The sequence below is a fragment of the Acanthisitta chloris genome, unplaced genomic scaffold, assembly GCF_000695815.1.
Source record: "Acanthisitta chloris isolate BGI_N310 unplaced genomic scaffold, ASM69581v1 scaffold4841, whole genome shotgun sequence".
NCBI classification, from domain to species: Eukaryota; Metazoa; Chordata; class Aves; order Passeriformes; family Acanthisittidae; genus Acanthisitta; species Acanthisitta chloris.
In genome coordinates this window covers 100866-121344 of record NW_008657587.1, presented here as the reverse complement: position 1 = coordinate 121344, position 20479 = coordinate 100866, and the positions used below count along the sequence as shown (strand labels likewise).

Below are 20479 nucleotides of genomic sequence, written 5' to 3'. Positions count from 1 at the left end.
TGCTCTGGTTCTCTGCAAATAAATCCACATTTCTGTAGACCAAGCTGAAATGAGTTCTTTTTATACCAAATACATTGCCTGAATCAATGGAAAACTGATATTAGCCACAAATATCTGACCAAAACATGAATGTGGATAAACCTTAAGCCTGAAAAAGCAACATACCAGTCTGTGCATCACCACTGGGTTTCAGAGTGTGTCTACCCTTGCACACCCTGAGGATATGTATGTGCTTTGGAGGGGATTATTGCACTGTTTCATGTGCCCGACTGGCACTGGGCTTGGGAAGTGTGATGCCTATTCAGAAAGGATTAGCATAAAGCATGTACATGCTTGTGCCTGTCCATAAACTCCTAGAAACTGGAGGGATACTTTGGGATCACCCAGGAAAAAGCTGCTGCAGTGAGTTATACCAAGCCTGTCCTGCCCGAGCTGCAGAGCTGAGCTGTGTACTGGTGCGGAGCTAATGGATTCACCCTGGAATGTGTCCAGGTTATCAGAGAAACATGAATTTTCAGTGACCAAAAATGCATAGAGTGACTTGTGGCACAACGTTGATGGGGATTTTAATTTAGTTTTTTAAATTGTACTCTAAGTTGACATTTCCAGCCTCTGAAAATACAGGCAGTCTGCAAGCCCATAAATCTGTTCCACCAAGCTGAAAAATGGCTCTTGCATAAATCCTCAATCTTCAGTAAGTTTAAAAATGCATCTGACCTAACACCTCCCACAACAGTTTTGCCAGAAAATGTGATTTATTTCAGAGTTTAGATTTTCTTAATGATATGTTTATTCTGATTAATAACCTATATATTTCAGTTAAATTTGGGGGGTTGTATTTTTTAATTCATTTCTTTTAAATAATCTAGCCAAAGTAACTTGAGCATGTCCAAATCTCTGCAGGAGAGCACTGCAGGAAGTATTTCACAGCCTGTTGCACATGTAGCATATAGCCACACTTCTAGTCACAGCATTTGAATCCAAATTCAAATCCCTTCATTTCATATGATCATACATTTAATGGTAAAGGCTAACTATGCTTAGCTTGCTAACTGTAGTGTATAAGGCAAATATGGGGACTGGAAAGTACAAACAGATGATGGTTTAGATGTTATTTTCCTTTCTGACATTTTAACAGCATCTTTTGAAGATAGCTGGGGGCTGCTTAACTCTGTATTAATAGAGCATGTTTACAAGGTATATGTGTACATCTATGTTTTGGCCAGACACTGTGAGGTTGAAGATTCACAATAGGTCTTGGAAACTGTCAGTGATGATCTCCAGAGGTTCCTTCCAACCCCAACTGTTGTGTGATTCTGTGGAATCACAAAGTTAGACATAGAGAAGACAGCTCCTGAAAGCCTTGAAGTTCAGGAATCAGCATGTGCATGTATACAACTGACAGGAGAAGAGCTCAAAAAGCCCTTCAGTGAGATATCAGTACTGTTCCCTTTATCATTCCTCTTACAACCTGTGTAACCAGACCTGTAGTTTTTGAGATGACTAAATGCTTACATTTCGTCTCAATAACATTCTGTGATGAAGCACTTATGCTCCTGTTTTCCAAGTGATATGAAATCCTCTAGTTGCCTTTTAGTCCTTACCTGCAAGGGAAATGCTTTTTTAGCTTGTGGCTGCAGCACAGGGAACAATTATCTGGGCTAGCTTAAATTGGCCAGTACCAGTACCAGGTTGTTATTGACAGCACTGTGCTTAATGCAGGATATTTTTTTCTGGGATTCATGTTACAGAGTTGATAAATAAAATGCTGCAACTAAAGAACCAGCTCAGCTGGCTGACTGGGTAGGGCTTTGTGTGCTCTGGGTGCCCTATGCATGGGATGGCAAACCTACTGTCATTATTCAATGGGGATCTTCATTAGCTCTACTGTGAACACTTAGTGTTACCCCTTCTCCAAAACTGCTATTCTGTGTCCTCAAGTGTCACATGTAGACCTGAATTGCAGTAGCTAAGCTTCTTCTGTACAAGCCATAGACCTATAGCAGACAGCACTGTCAGGGTGTCTATAAATAGAGAGAAATTGCCTGGTGCATTCCCTCAGGAAGCACAGGCCCCACATGCTCAGGTCCAGAGCTGTGTGGAAAGCAGTGTGGAACAGAGGATTTAGCAAATGCCAGGTCAGAATTGTGTCTCTGCTTGCCAACAACAGTGTAGATTGTGTAGGTACGAAACCCAATGCCAATCAGGTTTTGCCCTTCTCTCCTTATATACAGCCATTTACCTGTTGGCAGGGTTGTTATTTCAGGTAGGGTTGATTGAATTGCTAATAAATTACCAAAAAAAAGGCTTAGTTTTGAATTATTGCTCAGTTCTGCCTGCATAGCAGAACACTCTGAGGGTTGTGTTGAGATTGGTATGATCTTATGCCCATGATAGTGATTTCCTAGTGCTGGCAATGCTGCCACACTAACTGCAGGTACCTGTTTCAAAGGAGAGGCAAAAGAAAGCCCAAAACTATTAAGGCAGACCAATGCCACCTGCACTGGAGGTGTGTAGTTGGCATTGGCACTTTGCTAGACTACAGACCATCAGTGTCTGCTGGGAGAGATGTGAGACAGCCTAATGCTCACCCCCAGGCTCCAAACCAGGCATTCCCAAATTTGAACAGAGTTTACCTCACACAGGAGGTGAAGATATCCTGTCATATGGATCTCAGTAGAAACTGTTGAGTTCTTCAAGAGTTAAAGGAATAAAAGTGTATTTGGGTGCCCAAACAGGAAAGCACATGAAGAAGTTGTATTGAAAGGAGGTATGGAAGCAGCTGATTTTCACAGAACTGTTTCAGGGAGTGTACTCAGCCAGTGTGATAAGGGCAATACAAGTCTTACTGGCATCCTCTCTATTTCATTGCCAGAATGTTTTGGTAATATGTGGAATTCAGTTATCCCTACTAATGCCTCCCTTCTGTTGTTAGGCTGTGCTTTTCCACACTAAACACTAGGACCATGGATGAAGTGTTACTGACCTGTACAACACTGTGTCTAGGGGCTGCAGCCAAAGACTTTGTCAGTGGCTTCATATCTGGGTATAAAATGGAATGCAAACCTGTATATTCACTTGCACCTTGAAATTAATACATTTTATTAATCCATGTTATTTTTCAATGTCTGAAAAAAAGTGAACCATAGGATAACAAAATGGTTTGGATTGAAGAGCCCTGAAAGATCACCTCAATCCAACCCCCCTGCCATGGGCAGGGATGCCACCCACTAGACCAGGTTGCCCCAAGCCCCATCCAACCTGGTCTTGGAAAGTGAAAATCCACAACAGCTCCAACAATATTATTCCAATAGTTTTCATCTCATAAGCATTTTAAAATAGAAAAAAAAAAAAGCTTGGAAGTTGCATTAAAATTATCTTTACAAAATCATATGTCAATATAGTTACAGAACATTAGCTGTGATATAAGTTCGAGAATTGCTATTATTGTTTTCATTCCACATGGTTTAGCAATTACAGCCCCAGCTGTGCAAGGCTGGGAATGTACACATATGAAAGGTAACTGCTCTCCCCAAAGCTTATAACCTAAACCAGCGTGGGAGCAGGAATACCTTTGTTATCATATAGCCAAATAGCAGAAAAATTGCTGTGTGTCACCATTAATGAGTCTGGAGTGTGTTTCAGCTGGAGAATTGCTGTGCTGCAATAAGGTTCCCTTTCTGCTCTTTCTGGTGCCATATGCTACCATAATTAGTGCAGGCAAAAGGTAATGAGAGCACACTGGAGAAGAGGGAGCTCGATGGGAAGCAGGTTAATGTCTAAAGCTCTACATTATGTCATCAGTACATAAAAAATAGTGCCATTTTAATCCAGATTTTTAATGCTGCACTTATATTTTGGGAAGTGGTTTTGTCTTTCTCTGAGAATGTCACTGCACCATTTCTGCTTTGAACTGTGGTAGAGCAGTCCCTGTAGAACATGGCTCGAGCAGCCTCCAGATGCACAGGCTGAAAACTCCCACTCTGACAAGCCTGACAAAATTGCTGTCCCTACCTCTGGTCAGCATCACACATCAGACTGGCTCAGATGTGTCATTCAACACAGATTTGGCACTGCTTCATTTTGCCTTCCTTCTCTTTCTGTCTAAGCATAAGAGCCAAGACCCCTTGACTCCACATGGGAAAAGCCTGGCGGTTACCAAGCTCTGAAAGACTTTGCCAAGAGCAGCATCTGACTGTGCCTGGCCTGGCTGCTCTCCTGTGACACTCTGGGCTATTGCACTGTTGGCTGCAAAACCCTTTCTGTGGCTGGTGCAGGGTTGTGGCTCTGATTAGATTTCTGTGCCCATATTGCCACCACAGTTGTGTGTAACGATCTTCTTTGCTAATCAAGCTGCCAGCCACCAGCACTGTGCATGTCTGCAAGCAACCCAGGAGCTGTGCTCTGAATTATTTTCCTCTGCTGCAGGAATGGGGAGATGCCATTTATAAATTTTAAATTATTTCCATATATTTGCTACTTTATTTTAGTTCTGCACCAAATAGGCCAAGTGCATATTTTGATTTGTGTTCTCTTGTTCTTCCTCTATAGCTTCTCTGCATCTCTTTATAGGTCTGTGTTTAAGATGTAGACTTGAACATTGCAGCAGACAATTTCCAGCCTAAGGGAATTGGTTTTGCTGCTTCCTTTGCAATACCTGACTGAAAGACAATGCAAGGACATTAATCTAGTGCAAGGAGGTCACAACTCAAATATGTTACACCCACTTGCCCATGCACTGTTGTCATACAAACCCTTGAGAACAGTAAGCTGTTGGCATGGTTCAAAAAAACCCAAAAAGAACAGAAAAAAACCCCAACAATCAAATAAACTCCACAAAGCAGCACTAAATTTGCCTACTGCAATGAAGAATAAGACCAAAATAAACAGTAATTGGCACACCAGAGGAGGCAGATACATCCAAACACATGTATCAATGTGCTTAGGATTGGAAAAAAAGGAGGAGGTACAGGTACAGGTAAGTTCATGTTTAACCACCTGAAAAAATGGTCTGATTTACAAAACTGCTGTGCAATCAGCAGATCCCACTAAAGTCAAAAGCAGGAAGTGAATCTTTGTATTCTATATTTCTATTTTTATAGTGGGTTTTATAATGGGTCTATTCTAAATCTTTTACTAGCAGAGCCCTCAAAAACTGGAACAAAGAACAATCATCTTACCTGTACTGCAATATGCTCTTACAATAAGTAAAAAATGTGGTGGGAAAGACAAAGCACTACTTTTACAATATCCTGTGCCAAATCACAGGTTATACAATTCAGTTTTTTATTTGCACAGCCAACAGTGCTTTGTAGAGCAATCAGGGAAGATAATACAATCCATTTTACATTCTCATTACTTTAGAAGTGTTGAATCTTCTGAAATTGTTTCAGGGTTAATTGAGAATTTGCAGTTTTACAATAGACTAGGAATTGTTTAGGCTGCCCTTGTTTCATATTTTTGTTCATACCTTTGTTGCAAAGTTATAAAAACAACAATAAAAAAAGAAACAAAGAAGTGAAATGAAATAATGATCTGCATTGTTGCTATTCCAGACACTCATTTTTATGGGAGATAAAGCTGGAGTATTGATTAATGTTTAAATGGCTATTAAGGACATGTTGGGTTGATGGAATATCTCACTATACACTAGCATTTTCTTTGATTCTTTTCCACATATTCCCCAAGGGATAATTTCTGCTCCCAGGGAAGCCAGTGGTGAAACCCTGTGTGACTTTTGTGGGAGCAGGAATAAGTCAACTGTTTGTACTATTAGTCTTTTTCTCATAAATTCCAAAAGATTCTGGTTTCCAAATTTGTTCTTTAACTTATTTTAACATAATAGCAGCTCATAAAAAACGTGGCTGTATATAATGCAGTTTTGATCCTGACTCTGCTGCCTGAACACCAGTGTGCTGTGTCAGGCTCAGCAGCCCTGAGGACATTGCACTTCTCAAGCCTGAAGCAAAATCTTGGTAAAGAACAGCAGTCATGTGTGCAGGGCTGTCTGTCAGCACTTCGTTAGCTCTGATAATGGACATCCCAACACTCTGCTAGAGGGATCTAGCAACTTATTTTTCCACTGTCCAGAGGGCACACAACCAAAGCAAACTTCTGAAATACACGTTCAGTGGGACCATGTCTGCCTTTGTTGGTCTGCAATTTATTCTTTCCTCTTCTAGCAACTTCCATTTTATTTCATTTTACTTCCTTTTTATTTTTAAACCCTAACAACCTGTTAATTTTGTTTATTCCCTCATAGTTACAGTGATACATTTTTTTTTGGCAGCATTATCATACAGGACACCTATCAGGCAAATGCCTAGGCACAGACTCATTAAATAACAATAGGTTCCATGTCAATTACTTGTAATTTAAAATGTCTATAGAAGATTGTTTGGCTCTTTATGACCTATAACAATTCACTACAAAAAAGATAAACAGGTTATTATCCTAAGTATTGATTATATGATTGGAGTTGGTTTAAAATATTAACACATTTAATTGAAGAGGGAATTGGTACCAGTTAACTTAGCTCTGTGTTGTTATATTACTTAATATATTTAACTGAGTGTAGAATTAGGCCCTAATCATGAACATTCTTACATTTACTGCTTCAGTCAAGTAGGGAAGTTCTTAGTGTGTAAACTCCATAATCTCTCTAAATATATCGAGTTTTTGACTCTGAATGTTTGTGCTGTTTAATGCAAAGAAAGCACAGCAGGGAATTTTGTGGTGAGCATCTTGGCAAACAGCATTTTCAAATCCTGATGTAGGCAACATGTATGTGGTTGAATTGTTCCAGGATTCTTCTGAGCATCTATTTTCAATCATCAGAAGGAGGAAACTACAGACCCCAGACTGTGGAACAAACAGGGTCTGCATGTAACCACCTCCCAACAGACCTGAGGAATTCATTGTCTAACTCTCTTTTTGCTACCACACCCCACAAAATAGTACATTTCCAGCCTCACCCAAATAACTAATTGTAAGGGGGGGAAAAAAGAAAAACACTCAAAAAGTTAATTAAAAATATAACTTCTAGTCCAACCAAAATTTTGAGTCTGGGGATAGGAGGGCTGTGAGAAGACTCATGAAGTCTGTACCTACCAGTGTTGATGCACATTGACAGTGTTTAGGTCCTCTGGCTGTATAACACAGCAGTAGGAAATAGATCCTAGATAATGTTTTAAATATTGATTTCTGTACTAAACTTTGGGATATATATATATATAAATATTTCCAAAGGAATTGACTCAAACCTCTCCATATCTCCCTCTGTCAGCTAAGTCTAACAATAAAGAATTATCTGTAAGAGAAGGCATAAGGTATAAATTGTATTTTTGACATATTAAGAGATCCAGCCCTGAAAACCAGTGAGTGCAAAGACATATTCCTTTGTAGCAATGTAATTGGATTATGTTTAGATCTATAATTTGTTAACAACATCTGTCCTTTTCTTTAGATATTCAGTTTACAAGGATCCAGCAGGCTGGTTGGAGATCAATCCTACCAATGGCACCATTGGCACCACTGCTGTCCTGGATCGGGAATCTCCCCATGTGCAGAATAATGTATACACTGCTCTCTTCCTGGCAATAGACAGTGGTGAGTAGCTCTTATGGATAATAGTCATTAATCTATTTTTTTTTCCCCTGCTTGAAACTTTGTGTTCTAAAAGGTGCACACATAAACTTCAGCATATCCTTTAGCACTTGGCTCAGTGGTCACTTAAAGGTATTAGAGCTCATTGTGAAATTAACTTCAAACCTAGAACATCTACAGGAATCATAGAATCAACCAGGTTGGAAGAGACCTCAAAGATCATCAAGTCCAACCCTACCATGGTTACTAGACATAGCACTAAGTGCCACAACAGCTTTGGTTTAAGTTTACATCACACACATTTACACCTACACTGAGATCTTAATCCAAGTTGCAAGTTATCTAGGAACATTGTTGGAAATCATGTTTGTCAGAGTTAATTTCTACACAATATTTGAGCAGTTAGTAAGCCTGAGGCATCTAAATACCAATAACAATTCGTCCCTGATATGCTGAATTCTATTCTAGTCAATACAATGGCAGCAACAACAAAAACATAAGTAAAAATCCTTGTTAAAACGCAACAATTTTTACGTATTGTGTGTATTAAAGTTCCTTCTGTCAAACAGAATCAAAATTAAGCCATCTAGGGGAAATTCAGCAGGTTACTTTTGAGCAGAGAAAGAAAGAGGAAATCCTGAACATTCCAGATCTCCAGAGCTGAAGGCACAATATAAATAAAAGATTTGCCTGTAATACAACAGCTAATATGCAAACACTTTTTCACAGCTGCAGCTGGCTTAGCCTTGGTGATGAATTGTAAAATATTCTTTTTAGGAGAGTAATTCTACATTTTTGTAACCACATGACTCAGGGAACATTTCCAGGACCTGACAGGAGAAAGAAAATATTGCCTTAAGTATAACAGAAAAAAAAATCTGCTGAGATTATGATTTACTTATATATTAATGCACATCTTTTCCTTAGGAAACTTCCATGGAAAAATGTAGCACTAAACATATTTCTCTGTTTTACTTGCCATTGGATACAGATTTTTTTGGAATGCATCTGAAAGTCTGATACACTGGGAAATGTCGTCTCACAGTGAAAGTCAAAATTTGGGATATTCATAGAATCATAGAATTTTAGGGGTTGGAATGGACCCATAGAGATCATCCAGTCCCAAACCCCTGCCCTGGGCAGGGACACCTCCCACCAGAACAAGTTGCTCAAGGCATTATCCAACCTGGCTTTGAACACTGCCAGGGTTGGGGCAGCCACAGCCTCCCTGGGCAACCTGTGCCAGTGTCTCACTACCCTAACAGGAAAAAATTATTTCCTAATATCTAACCTAAACTTCCCCTCCTTCAATTTGAACCCTATCATTGCTGTTCCTAATAAAGAGTCCCTCTCCAGCTGCCTTGTAGGCCCTTCAGATACTGAAAAGTTAATATCTTATTGAAGGGTTACCAAAAGGACAAAGTTATGTTTTAAAGGAGGAGTCAGATATCATCAAAGAGAGTAGATGGAAAGGAAAGCTGAGTGTCCTTGTCTGTGGAAACCAGCTTGAATGAAGTGGATTTTTGTGTGTACCTTTATGTTGTGCTTAGGGCAGTAACATTCACTACACATTTATTCTAAGTCCAGAGCCTCACTGCTACGTGACCCCTCTTATTTCCCAGAAGGTTTTCTCTTCTGGAAGAATGAGAGAAGGGATAGGTGTCTGTGTGCCAAACAGCAAAGCAAGAGAGAAAAGGAATCCTGTTCACTTGAGGTACTGAGTCAGCACCTAATTCCAGCAGCTGTAACTGTGCTTATTTGTAATGGTGCAGCACAGTTAGTGCAGGAGTTCATCTCCTCCAACTCAACTTCTCTGAATGAAGTAATTAGAAACCACATGTGTGCAGTGAGTATTGACATGCCAAGGTGTTAATAATGATAGTTCAGGGGTATTGTACTCCACTGTATGTTGCCCAGCCATGTGTGGAAGTGGGAACAAACAGCAGAACTTAAAGAGCTGATATTAACCTTGTGGTTTGTATCACCTCTGGATTAATTACCAAAGAGCTTGGGGAGCACATTAAACTTAGAGTCAGGCTGGTAAGTGGGTAAATTTTCTGCTGGTCTGTACAAACATGTAAATGTGGAATTTGTAGGAGCTGAGAGGAGCAGTAACTCCCCTGGAGCTGCACACCACCTCAGCAATACAGAGATCTTTGCCTCTGGTTGCACTGTCCAGGTGAGAGATGCTGGGCAGGTCTGGGGTAGGACAGATGAGCTTTGGTTGTACTTGCAGCTCAGTTGCTCCATTGGCAGAGGGAACACTGTCTGGGCACATAAGAGCTGCCAATCTGAATACTCAGACTAGACTCTATGGCTGAAGCAACCAAGGAAGTTTTAGAATTGATCTCAACAATTTTAGGGTCTGCCTTGTCCCCTGCAGGTATGACTGGAATTGATAATATCCCTGGAAGGTGTTCCCCAACATATTTCCAATGCTAACTAGCAAAGCTGTGAAACCCACTTCATTTCTCTAGCCATCAGAGCTAATGTCCATCTTGAAAAGGGATATTAGACTAGATGAGAAGCCAAATTGTGGCAGAATGATATGAAATGAATACAGAATTCTTTCAGAACTTTAAAAGAAGGTTATGTTAACTTAGGAAGGAAAAAAATAATCAGATTGAACATAACTATATCCATTCTTTTTAAAGCAGCATTGTCCACAGACTGCAAATCTCTTTCTTCAGGTTAACAAATGTAGTCTGTCTAATACCAGTGAATATGGTTGGGACTTTTAACTGAGAGAGCAGCCACAGGCAGCATTAAGAATTGCCAAATGAAATAGGATAATGAAGAGCAAATTCAGAGGCATTTCCAATAAAGCAAGTCATTTGCTTGGGCTAACAGACTTGGGGTGAAAAGGGAGGAGAGGATAAAACCCATACTTAATCAGAAATGCCTTTTTCAAGAGTTCAATGGAGGTTACAATTTCCTTTGGCCTCTCAACTTATCTCTAAATCAAATCTGAGATGTGTTGGCACATGCACTGAGGAAGTCTGAGCTGCCATAGACTTTCCTTTCCTTCCCTGGGAAGTACAGAGAGCTCAGGTGATGTCCCCAGCACAGTCTGGCAGTGTGAATCAGTGCCCAGTGCAGCTCCAAGCATAGCTCACTGTGAGTAGTGTGCTGATCTTTAACAGTATTTATAGTGACTAAATCTTAAATCAAATCAAGCCTTGAACCTTTCACATTGCTAAAGAACCTTAGGCATATGCAAAACCAGTAAATAAACACACTATTATTACTATTTAATGTTCATAGCATATAGAGATTATCCAGTTACAGAAAAGATCCTGTTGTCCCATTGTATTTCGTGATCACCTCTTTTTAAAACAACCTCACGTTCATGTGCTGTCTTGGGTGAGGAGTGGAGACAGCTGAAAGCAAACCTCACAGAGATACTTTTTTCATCCCCTTTCATGGATGTCAATAGAGAATCTGTCATCAGTTCCAGCAGGCAGTGGCTCCTCGTTATTACACTTCAGTGCAGGGGACAAGTGCCAGGGCATTTTTTCATTTGTAAAATGCTGCAGTTTTCTGTCAGAAGTAAAACCAGGAGCTTTGTACTTGGGAGTTCTTTATATAAATCCATCACATCTTTATCTTTTTTTGGTAAATCACAAAACTGTTCTTTACCAGTAGGACAGTAACCATCAATGGGTCATAGAAAATGGAGTCATTCCACTGCAGGAAATAATTGAGCTCTTTAGGAGATTCTTTTTGACCTTTATGATATTATTTCTCAGCATTATCAAATTAACTGCAGGTAAAGGTAGTTTAGTATGAATTATGTCATTTCCAATCTAAACAGTTCCTGTACCTTCCCAAACATAATTGAAACAATGTGTAAGAGCAAATTTGATTGAAACAGTGTTAATTTTATAGATAATAAATTTTGACCTTTTATGAGGGCAAATTATACTTTAAAAAGGACTTTTTGGAATGAATATCCTAATTTTCTCAGTACATTTGAATTCAGCAAAAGGTCAAGGTAGTGTCTTTAGAAATTGGAAACTTTTTATTAAAGACCTGTGTGGACATAGAGTCTCTGGTCTATTAAAGAAGAAATTAAACACTGGTAGGATATATCATGAAGCAGAGTTAACACATTAAAGTGTCATGAACTGTGTTTAATCTGAGAATGAGCTGATAATGGGACAAAGTCAGGTTTGTGCAAACTTGAGGAACATCAGAGGTTTCATTCAATTAACAGAAGTGCCAACAATGGTGATCATTTTATTTCCTGAATTTAGCACTCCAATCATTAAAACCAATGCAGTGTCACAAGGATACAGTGCAATTATTGAGAGTATATCTGTAAAACACACTTGTGTTAAATAAGGCAAGAAAGCATTGGAGTTTGAGAAATCTGCATGGAACAGACTTTCCTAATTTGCTGCATGACCATGTTATAGTGTCATCCCACAGATTCTGTTCTACACTGGAATATTTGGGATGACTATCACAAACCTGTAGGTTTTTCTCATAAGGTCAGTCATGATAAAAACCCTCCAGGAAAGGTCTTTCTCCCTCTGCATTCTGAGAGTTTGAGTCACAATCTAGAAAAAGTAAGGGAGGAGTAAAACATGTCTGGAGGTGAAGGTACAAAATTACCTGGAAAATGTGTGAAATCTTAAAAAGCCAAAATTGGTTTCTCCCTTTCCTTTAAGAGGGATGAATAATAAAATATCCCCAGATTTAGCTTATTTATGCAATAATCCCTCATGTTTTGTGGATGGCCATAGTACCCTGGTTAATATCCCTATTGTGTAGCTTTTTCCCTTTAGAAGAAAAACTTTTGTTACCTTTCATTCTCAGAAAAAAACCCTTATGCTGTTCTAGTCTCTCAGCTGGTGACTAGTGGTGACACACTAATCTCACTGATTTCGTTATACGCAGTTATCATCTTCTCTTTGTTCATGCTACCCCAGTGGCTACCACCCACCCAAAGCCAGGGAGAAATGTTCTCCCCCTGAGACACATCCTCTCATCTAGTGTGTGTGTATCACCTTCCTTCCTGCTGTCCTCATCATCAGGGAGCTACTAGGAAAAAAATTGGAGCTACAAATGCTTCTACTACATTAAACATTCTTCTCTGGAAGTGATTTTCTCCCTACATGTCACCATCCTCAACATATGACATCCCAAGCATTTGCATGGCAGCCACCCACAGCCAGGGCAGGATGTCCAACAGGAGGACTGGGCTGGAGGAAACACCTCTGCTTATTGGAGTGTGTGTAACTGAGCAAGTTGAAGAGAGAGGAAGGACTATAAAGAAATGTGATTCTGTAGGTGTGATTTCAGTGCTTGCCTTGTTGGCCAGTTAACAAAAAAAAAGCAACTTGGATGTTGTTTCTATGACTGCTGCCAGTTGCAGGTGTATAAACTGGAGAGCTGAGTGGCACCATGTCAGTTTTCCTCAGCAAAATGAAAAGTAATGAGTCAGGGTCTAGTTTTCACTTTTTCCCTTGTTTCCGAAGACCAGCTGAACTACACCCAAGCAATTCCAAATCTCATTTATTGTGCAAGTCTCAATAGTGCTAATCATTAAAAAGAAAAATGATCCTTCTGTACTCTGTGAGATGAACAGTAACACACAACATCCAGCAAAACCTGGAGTAACAAAGAGATGTGTAACAATTTGCAATTAGAACTTTTCCTTACATGTATCTAACCTGTCTTCTCGCTTCATGATGTACATAATTAAATTACCATAGATTGATTCCACCTAAAACATGCTATTTTTGAAGAAATCAGGCAATTAGTTACCATGGCAACCCAATTAAGCCAGTTTTATACCCCTTATCTTAATTGCTGCATTAATTGAGAAGAGAAAATAAATTGAAGACTCATCCTTTTCTTGCCATTTTAAATTCCAGTAAAATATGAATTGCACACAAAATATTGTTTTAATTTGTCATCATGGACTCATGATTAGAAAAAGAAATTAGACTGCTGAAAACAGTGTTTAAGACGGATGGCATATGTCAGGAGCAATTTGATATGCTGAAAGAGCTGTGCTCTTTGGAAATGTAATTACTCAAAAATAGGATCTGCATATATAATCTGAGGGAATGAATGAAGGACTGTAACTTTTAAAGACTATTTATTTTATACGTTTTCTAGAATGTCTATATGCCAATACATACAGAAAATGCATAGGAAATTTCAGCTCCTGGGAAAGTGGGGACTAAAATGTCAGCATATGGCACTGGTGAGAGCAGTTTTCTGAGCAGCACACCCAAATCTTGGTGTCTTCCCACTCCACTAGTTCCATTTGCTTTGGCTGAACCATTAATAGAGTTCAGCTTGAACATGAAATGTAATGGAATATGCCTGTCTGAATGGGATTTATGCCTGCAGTGAGGGGACCTGCTGCCAAATCACCGAGTGTGCACACGTTTTTTGAGTAGAAAAACAGCATATGGAGAGGAAAAGAAAAACAACTTGAGGGACGACACAGAAATTTGTGTTTAGATTCTCAGAGCAGTGTCGTTAGAAAGCATGAAGCACTGTTTCTCACAGGCCAGATTTGAAGTGTAGTATGTAAGTCATGTGAGAAGTGACTGATGGAGCCAGGAGGGCTCAGCTTGGAGAAAAGGAGACTCAGGGAGGACATTCTCACTCTCCAGAATTTCCAGACAGGAGGTTGTAGCCAGGTGAGGGTCAATCTATTCTCTCAGACAACTAGTGACAGAACATGAGGAAACAGTCTTGAGCTTTGCCAAGGGAGGTTCAGGTTGGACATCAGGAAGAATTTCTTCATGGATAGGGTGGGTGATCAGGTGTTGGAAGGGGCTGCTCAGGGAGGTGGTGGAGTCACCATCCCTGGAGGTGTTCAAGGAACAGCTGGATGTAGCACTCTGGTCTAGTTGACAAGGTAGTGGTTGGTCGCAGGTTGGACTTCATGATCTTGGAGACCTTTTCCAACCTTGATGATTCTATGATTCTATTTTAAAGAGAAAATATAACATGCTACCTGGCCTAGCCACGTGCTGCACTGTCTGGCTGCATGGCACTCTCCAAACAACTTGGGAAATTCTACAACACTCTTTTCTCTCTTTAGTCTCCTCCTTCAGGCAACTCTAAAGCTGAAAACAGATAAACTGCTGAAAAATCCACATCCAATGAGACATCCTAGGCAGTCCTATATTTTACAGTTAGTTACATGGGAGTAAAATGACAAAAATCCTGTAGGCATCAGTTCCAAGCTGACCTCAGTCTGTGATTCAGATATAGTTTGTAGAATTCTTGAATGATAAGGCTTTATGCGTGATGGTTCAGAAGAAAGGTATTTGTGCCAGAAATTTGCAAACCCACAATCTTAAAGGCCTTTTTTCCTGCTCAAATATGAAGCAAAATGGTTCTTACTATAATTGCTCACTCATTTTGTATCTGTGTGACCTTGTTACTCAGCAAAAAAAAAGTGGGGAAAAAAATTGGAATTGAGCTTTCTGGGTCACATAAGTGATAGTGCAAGTGGATTCCCAACTGCTGCTAAATGATAGACCATAAATATTCTGGTAAAATTTAGAATAAATGAATTTCAACCCTTTCAACTTGAGAGGGTATCTATATGTCAATTGGTAACCTATTGCTGGCTCTAATTAAATGGCCTTGTAATTTCTGCATCATGGCATAGAAGGGCATAGTTAATATGTATTAATTTGCTGGTGCTGGAAGCCTAATTTAATAAGAAGAAATAAGTACAGAAGTCTTTTCACCATTCATAATGAGCATATGAAAAGGAGTAGTGCATCCTCCATTCCTCCTAAAAACTGTTCTGGCTTCCAGAACTGTTTCTATACTGTGGCTCAGTACTCTGGTAGTTGGAATGGTTGACTTTCTTCTTTGGAAATTTGATAACTATTGCCAAAATCCAACATTTCTGATGTTCTGAAATAGAAAACAAACCAGAAAGTATAATAGTCCAAATTAAGTTCCTTTTTTTTTTTTCAGATTTGTTTCCTATTAGCCTTTTTTATGCAAAGCCATTTACATAAATATTCTTTGGCTGTAATGACTATGATAGAAGCCACTACAGGAGTAAATAGAAAATATCTTCTATGTTTAGCTTTTGATACCTTTAGATGAACTTCCTAAATATAAGTGAAAATACACAGTTTCAGTGCCTCCCAGTCTCAACACTTTTTGACTTGTGTATCTGACATTTTCCTTGCTAGTTGGTTATCAATGCTTTGTTCCTTAGCCACTAAACAACTTATATTATTTAAAAGTAAACTGATTTTCATCTGATTTATTTAAAGTCCATTTTCACACAGCATGTGGAAATGTACTTTTTTGTGTCTGATAGTCCTTATTGTCTCTTGTGCAACTTGTTCCGTTTTAGATCAAGTTTGGTGTCAAACTAAATGAAATCACATTAGAAGGGAAAACTATTTCTTGAGGACTTTCTGTTGGTCCTCACAAATTAAATGAAATTGCATTTGCCTGAATGACTATTCTTAGTATATCCATTTTTATTTAGTTCATAATCTCCTTTAAATATTAAAATATAAATATATTGTAAAAGAAAAAAATTGCAAAAATTATCCCCCAGTTATTCCAAAGAGAGTTTATAATTAAAAAGTTTACACTACTAATTCTGATCTGATTCTACACAGCTTTTTATTAAAATTCAACCATAAAGAGGTATACAAAATATCTCTTTCTATAATATTTCTTTTCAAACTTTTGTTTTAACTTAAGGTAGCAATGTGGTTATTTATGCTGATAGCCCTAAAATCCAATTTAACATCCACGTCTCCTGGCAACTGCCTGTTGCTTGGGACACTCTGGTTCCCCAACAACAGACATCTTCAGATTCTGTGGCACTCTAACTCATAAAGCAGAGCTATTTTTGTTAGCTTTGTTGCATCTTCCAACTGGTGTAGCTGTTGCCTGAGACTGCTGTTAGGGGCTTTGCATGCAGCCTCATGCCAGAGTACAAAAGCATCACCACTCCTGACCCAGTGCAGATAAGTGATCATACATTACATTTCCCATTGCAGCATGTTCTAAGATGAATCAGTACATTTTAGTATTGCTGATCCAAGTGCCATTCCCACAGGTCTTAACTAACTTGGAAGATCTTACTTGATTTCAGTCTCACTGAAGAACCTTATTAAGGTTATTATCCTTGCCCTGGATTATTGAAATCAGGATTCAATCTCAAACTTTCACTGTCTTTCAGGATGAAATTAGCCAACCTTCAGCCTCTGTTTCACCAGCTTTTACACACATCAGTAACTCTGTTTCATTCCTATGTTTGCCATAGTATATTCCCAGATATGCCACTTGTGGGAGCCTTAGCAGGACTTTGGAATTGCTCTATCCCAAATGGCTTTAAAGACACCAAAAGGTTAAAGTGTTCAGGCTCAGGAGGGACAGCCAATTCTGTCCAGTGACACGAGTGGGAGCAGAGCTCTTTGGAAAAGGTGCTCCCAAGGGTTGGACAAAGCCCTTTATGTCTCGATTTGCACATTAATTCTGCTTTCAGCTGCAAGGTCTTGCCATACAAATTAAAAGAAGTTTTACTTTGGAATTAAAATATGCTATGGATATCTCTCGTTTTGAACCCAAAGCTGTCTGGAGATCGTGGGATTTTTGAATTATTTCAACAGCATAATACTGTCAAATTTATGAAAGTCATATGTTCCCAATGGATATGTTGTGACCATTTTTCCTTGATTCATTTTTTGTTATATTTTTATGACATGCCTGTTAACAAGCTTCAGTTTATGACCTTGACATTTGCTTATTTTTCTTTTGGAGGTCTTCATAAATCACCCAGATATTTTGTTTAAATCATTAGAAATAAAGCAAGCAGAGAATAAGTCATTGAAACGGACAGAAACAGAATAAGTCATTGAAATGGACAGAAGCAATTTCCTTTCTTTCTCTTTGTGTGGTATAGTTGCCTGGCCCAGAAGCCACACAAAGAGTGAAACATTTGCATGGCAGGGAAAACGCAGCCATATCTGTGTGTGACAAATAACAGGACATCCATAATGCTGTTGGCTTCTTAATTTCAAAAGGCAGATTTTAATATTACTGACTTCACAGAAAGATAAAAAGGGCAGTGCATAAGACATTATCAGTCCAGTGTGGAAATAATGCATTCAAAATTAAAGACAGCAGTTTAATTAAGTGCATGAAAGGCTGGCTTTTATGATCATATTTCAAATACTCCAATGTCTTTTCATCCATTCTGCCATATGACTTTACTTAATAATATATCAAGAACAAAAAATGTATTGGAGTCTTTCTGCAAATTCAATTAGTCCAATAAAAAGTGAAAAATAGTTTCTTTTTCATTAAAAAGAACTCAACCCTAACCCTTCTGATGACAAAGTGTAAGATGAGAAGGGAGGGCAAAGCTAGAGAAGTATGAAAATTCTGTCTTTGTGATGCATTTATGCGTGCACGAAACAGATGAAGTGTCACCATTAGTAACATTTGTTATTGAAAGGACTAATTGCATTCTGCTACAGTTAGTAGTTTATCAGATCCAGACCACAGGGTATTTACTTCTCCCTTAGGATGCACTCACAGCACAGCAATAACTTCAGAGTTTATTGGGCTGCTATGGGCAGGGTAATTATGCTAAAGTGAAACTCTTGCAGGGCTGAACTTAAAGCTGCCTTGACACATTGCACTAGAGCTTTACAGGTTAAGTGCAACCTCTTGAATCCTTTCTACCTGCTAAGGGTTTATAGCTAAGGGAAGTGCAGAGATCATAGCTCTTGTGTACTAAAGCAGAAAAACAAGGAACAACCAACCTGCAAGTGCAGCATTTCAAATGAGACATTGGTAAGTTTGGTGTACAATGAAGGATGTAATGTGCATTTGGAAAAATTTGAGGCCAGTTTAAATGAGGCAACAAAGGGATCTGAAATGAGCTGTTGAGCTTTCGACTGAAAGCAGTAGGTTAGAGGCTCAGCCATGGCACACATCTGTAGTGACTGAAAGTTATTACCACTTGTCAGCTCCTCTGTGACCCCTGTGAAATGAGGTGCTGGTCCCAGCCCAGCTCCCAGAGGACAGACTCTGTTCCAAGCACTTCCAGTGGCATGGCTGGTTTGTCAGTCACAGACCCAGCACAGAGCCTGGTAGTGGTACCATGGTGAATAAACAACCTCCTCACCTCTAGGGCTGGTTCTCTCAGGTCAGAGCTGAGGCAGGCAGGCAAACAATTTGAGCAAGCCTGAAACTCTGCTGCTAACACAGGGTGGCTCTGCTAAATAAACCATCTCATTTCCCAGAGTTGGGTGTTGACAGGTTTCACTTCTGCTGACATAACTAAATGTGGCCCTGAGGGTTGTTGGGGAATGATCTGGTCCTGTTCTGCTTATGGGCATCCACCACACAAACTGATTCCTCTCTGCTGTCATTTTTTCCCCTCTTACTTGTCTTGATTCTTTTAATACTGTGCTATCTATCTAGGGGATGTTTCCCACTATGTTTCTCTCAGTATATGCTTATGAACAGATTCTGTTCCAGATATCTATTCTTGTCCTAATCTCATTTTAACTTCAAAATATTCCTCTCCCAGAGGTTTCCTTAGAATAATTTTCCATACAGTAGAGAATCAGACAGGCTGCATTCTGAAAATACAGCAATGAATTTGCAAGAGTGACTCATCAGGTTTTTAAAGCATTAATTTTCATAGAAAAGAGGTAAGAACTATAAAAATTATTTCTCTTTGCAAGCCTGAAGGTGCAAATAAGAGCAAGAGTTAATGGAAGTATGCTTTAATAAACAGATGTTTGTTTTTTCATATAGGTAACCCTCCTGCTACAGGTACAGGAACCTTACACATCACCTTGGAGGATGTCAATGACAACGTCCCATCCCTTTATCCAACACTGGCAAAAGTTTGTGATGATGCAAAAGATCTCAGGGTAGTGGTACTAGGAGCATCAGACAAAGACCTTCATCCCAACACAGATCCATTCAAATTTGAACTGAGTAAACAATCTGGCCCAGAAAAATTATGGAGAATCAACAAGCTTAACAGTAAGTCTGTTCCTTTTATTCTTATGCATATAGGTCTCCCACCTCTATGTCCCAGTCTGCTCACCCTGAGGCTGCATTATGTGAATTCCAGAGCAGTTGTCTATGAAAGTCTTGCAGGATGGACCCATTGATGCTGCTTTAGTCTGCGCTGGATTTGCAGGGACCAGCTGCCTGGGGAACACACTGATTCTGAAATCTGAAAGTTTTTCTTCTTCTTATGTTGACCAAAGTGTCCTCTTTTAGCTTTGCATTAAAGAAAGGCTACTAATGACTTAATGTTTTGTAAAGACTACTGTATTCCATGGCATGGAATTTGTTTGCATGAGGTGCACAAGGCTTTGCTATAGGACAGCATGAAACTTTTGCATGGGCTTTAGCAATAACCTTGAAAAACTTCCTGATTTTAAGTATTTGAACTCTTTGCAAATAAAATACCCCAATGTACTGGGACCTTACCTGATTGATGAGAGGATCATAGCTCAAGGATGTAACTACACAAGGTTTGTATGGCAAATTATGGGCTCAAAATACATTTCTTTTTAATGTAGAGAATTCCTATATCTTTTCTAAAGTGTATAATTTATCTCTGTCACTCTCAAATTCATTTCATGGTCTTAGAAGAAGCTAAAGATGGATGTGATGTTTGTATCTGTCTGCAGGTCAAAGTGGAGGTGCCATTTTCTTTTCTGTCCTCCAAACATCAAACCACCCACATCACACCCCCTAAATGAGTTAGCATACTCACTTGGGTGAGTTAGCACACTCACCTGGGTACCAATAGCTGTCATGACCCTCTGTTGCTCAGGTGGAGCAGATCTGTGGATTTGAAAAGGCTTCACTTCCCTTCACTGCC

The 20479-nt window shown here is 39.3% G+C and overlaps 1 protein-coding gene across 1 annotated transcript in view; it reads left to right on the top strand.

Annotated features, from left to right (window-relative positions):
* The window catches only part of CDH13 (cadherin 13), a gene marked incomplete at its 5' end in the record, with an annotated part of 202264 nt that overhangs the window by 165093 nt on the left and 16692 nt on the right, over positions 1 to 20479 (top strand). Inside the window, 2 exons of the mRNA XM_009084771.1 lie at positions 7466 to 7608; positions 19393 to 19626. Coding sequence (XP_009083019.1) covers positions 7466 to 7608; positions 19393 to 19626 — 377 coding nt within the window. The remainder of the gene's footprint in view (positions 1 to 7465; positions 7609 to 19392; positions 19627 to 20479) is intronic.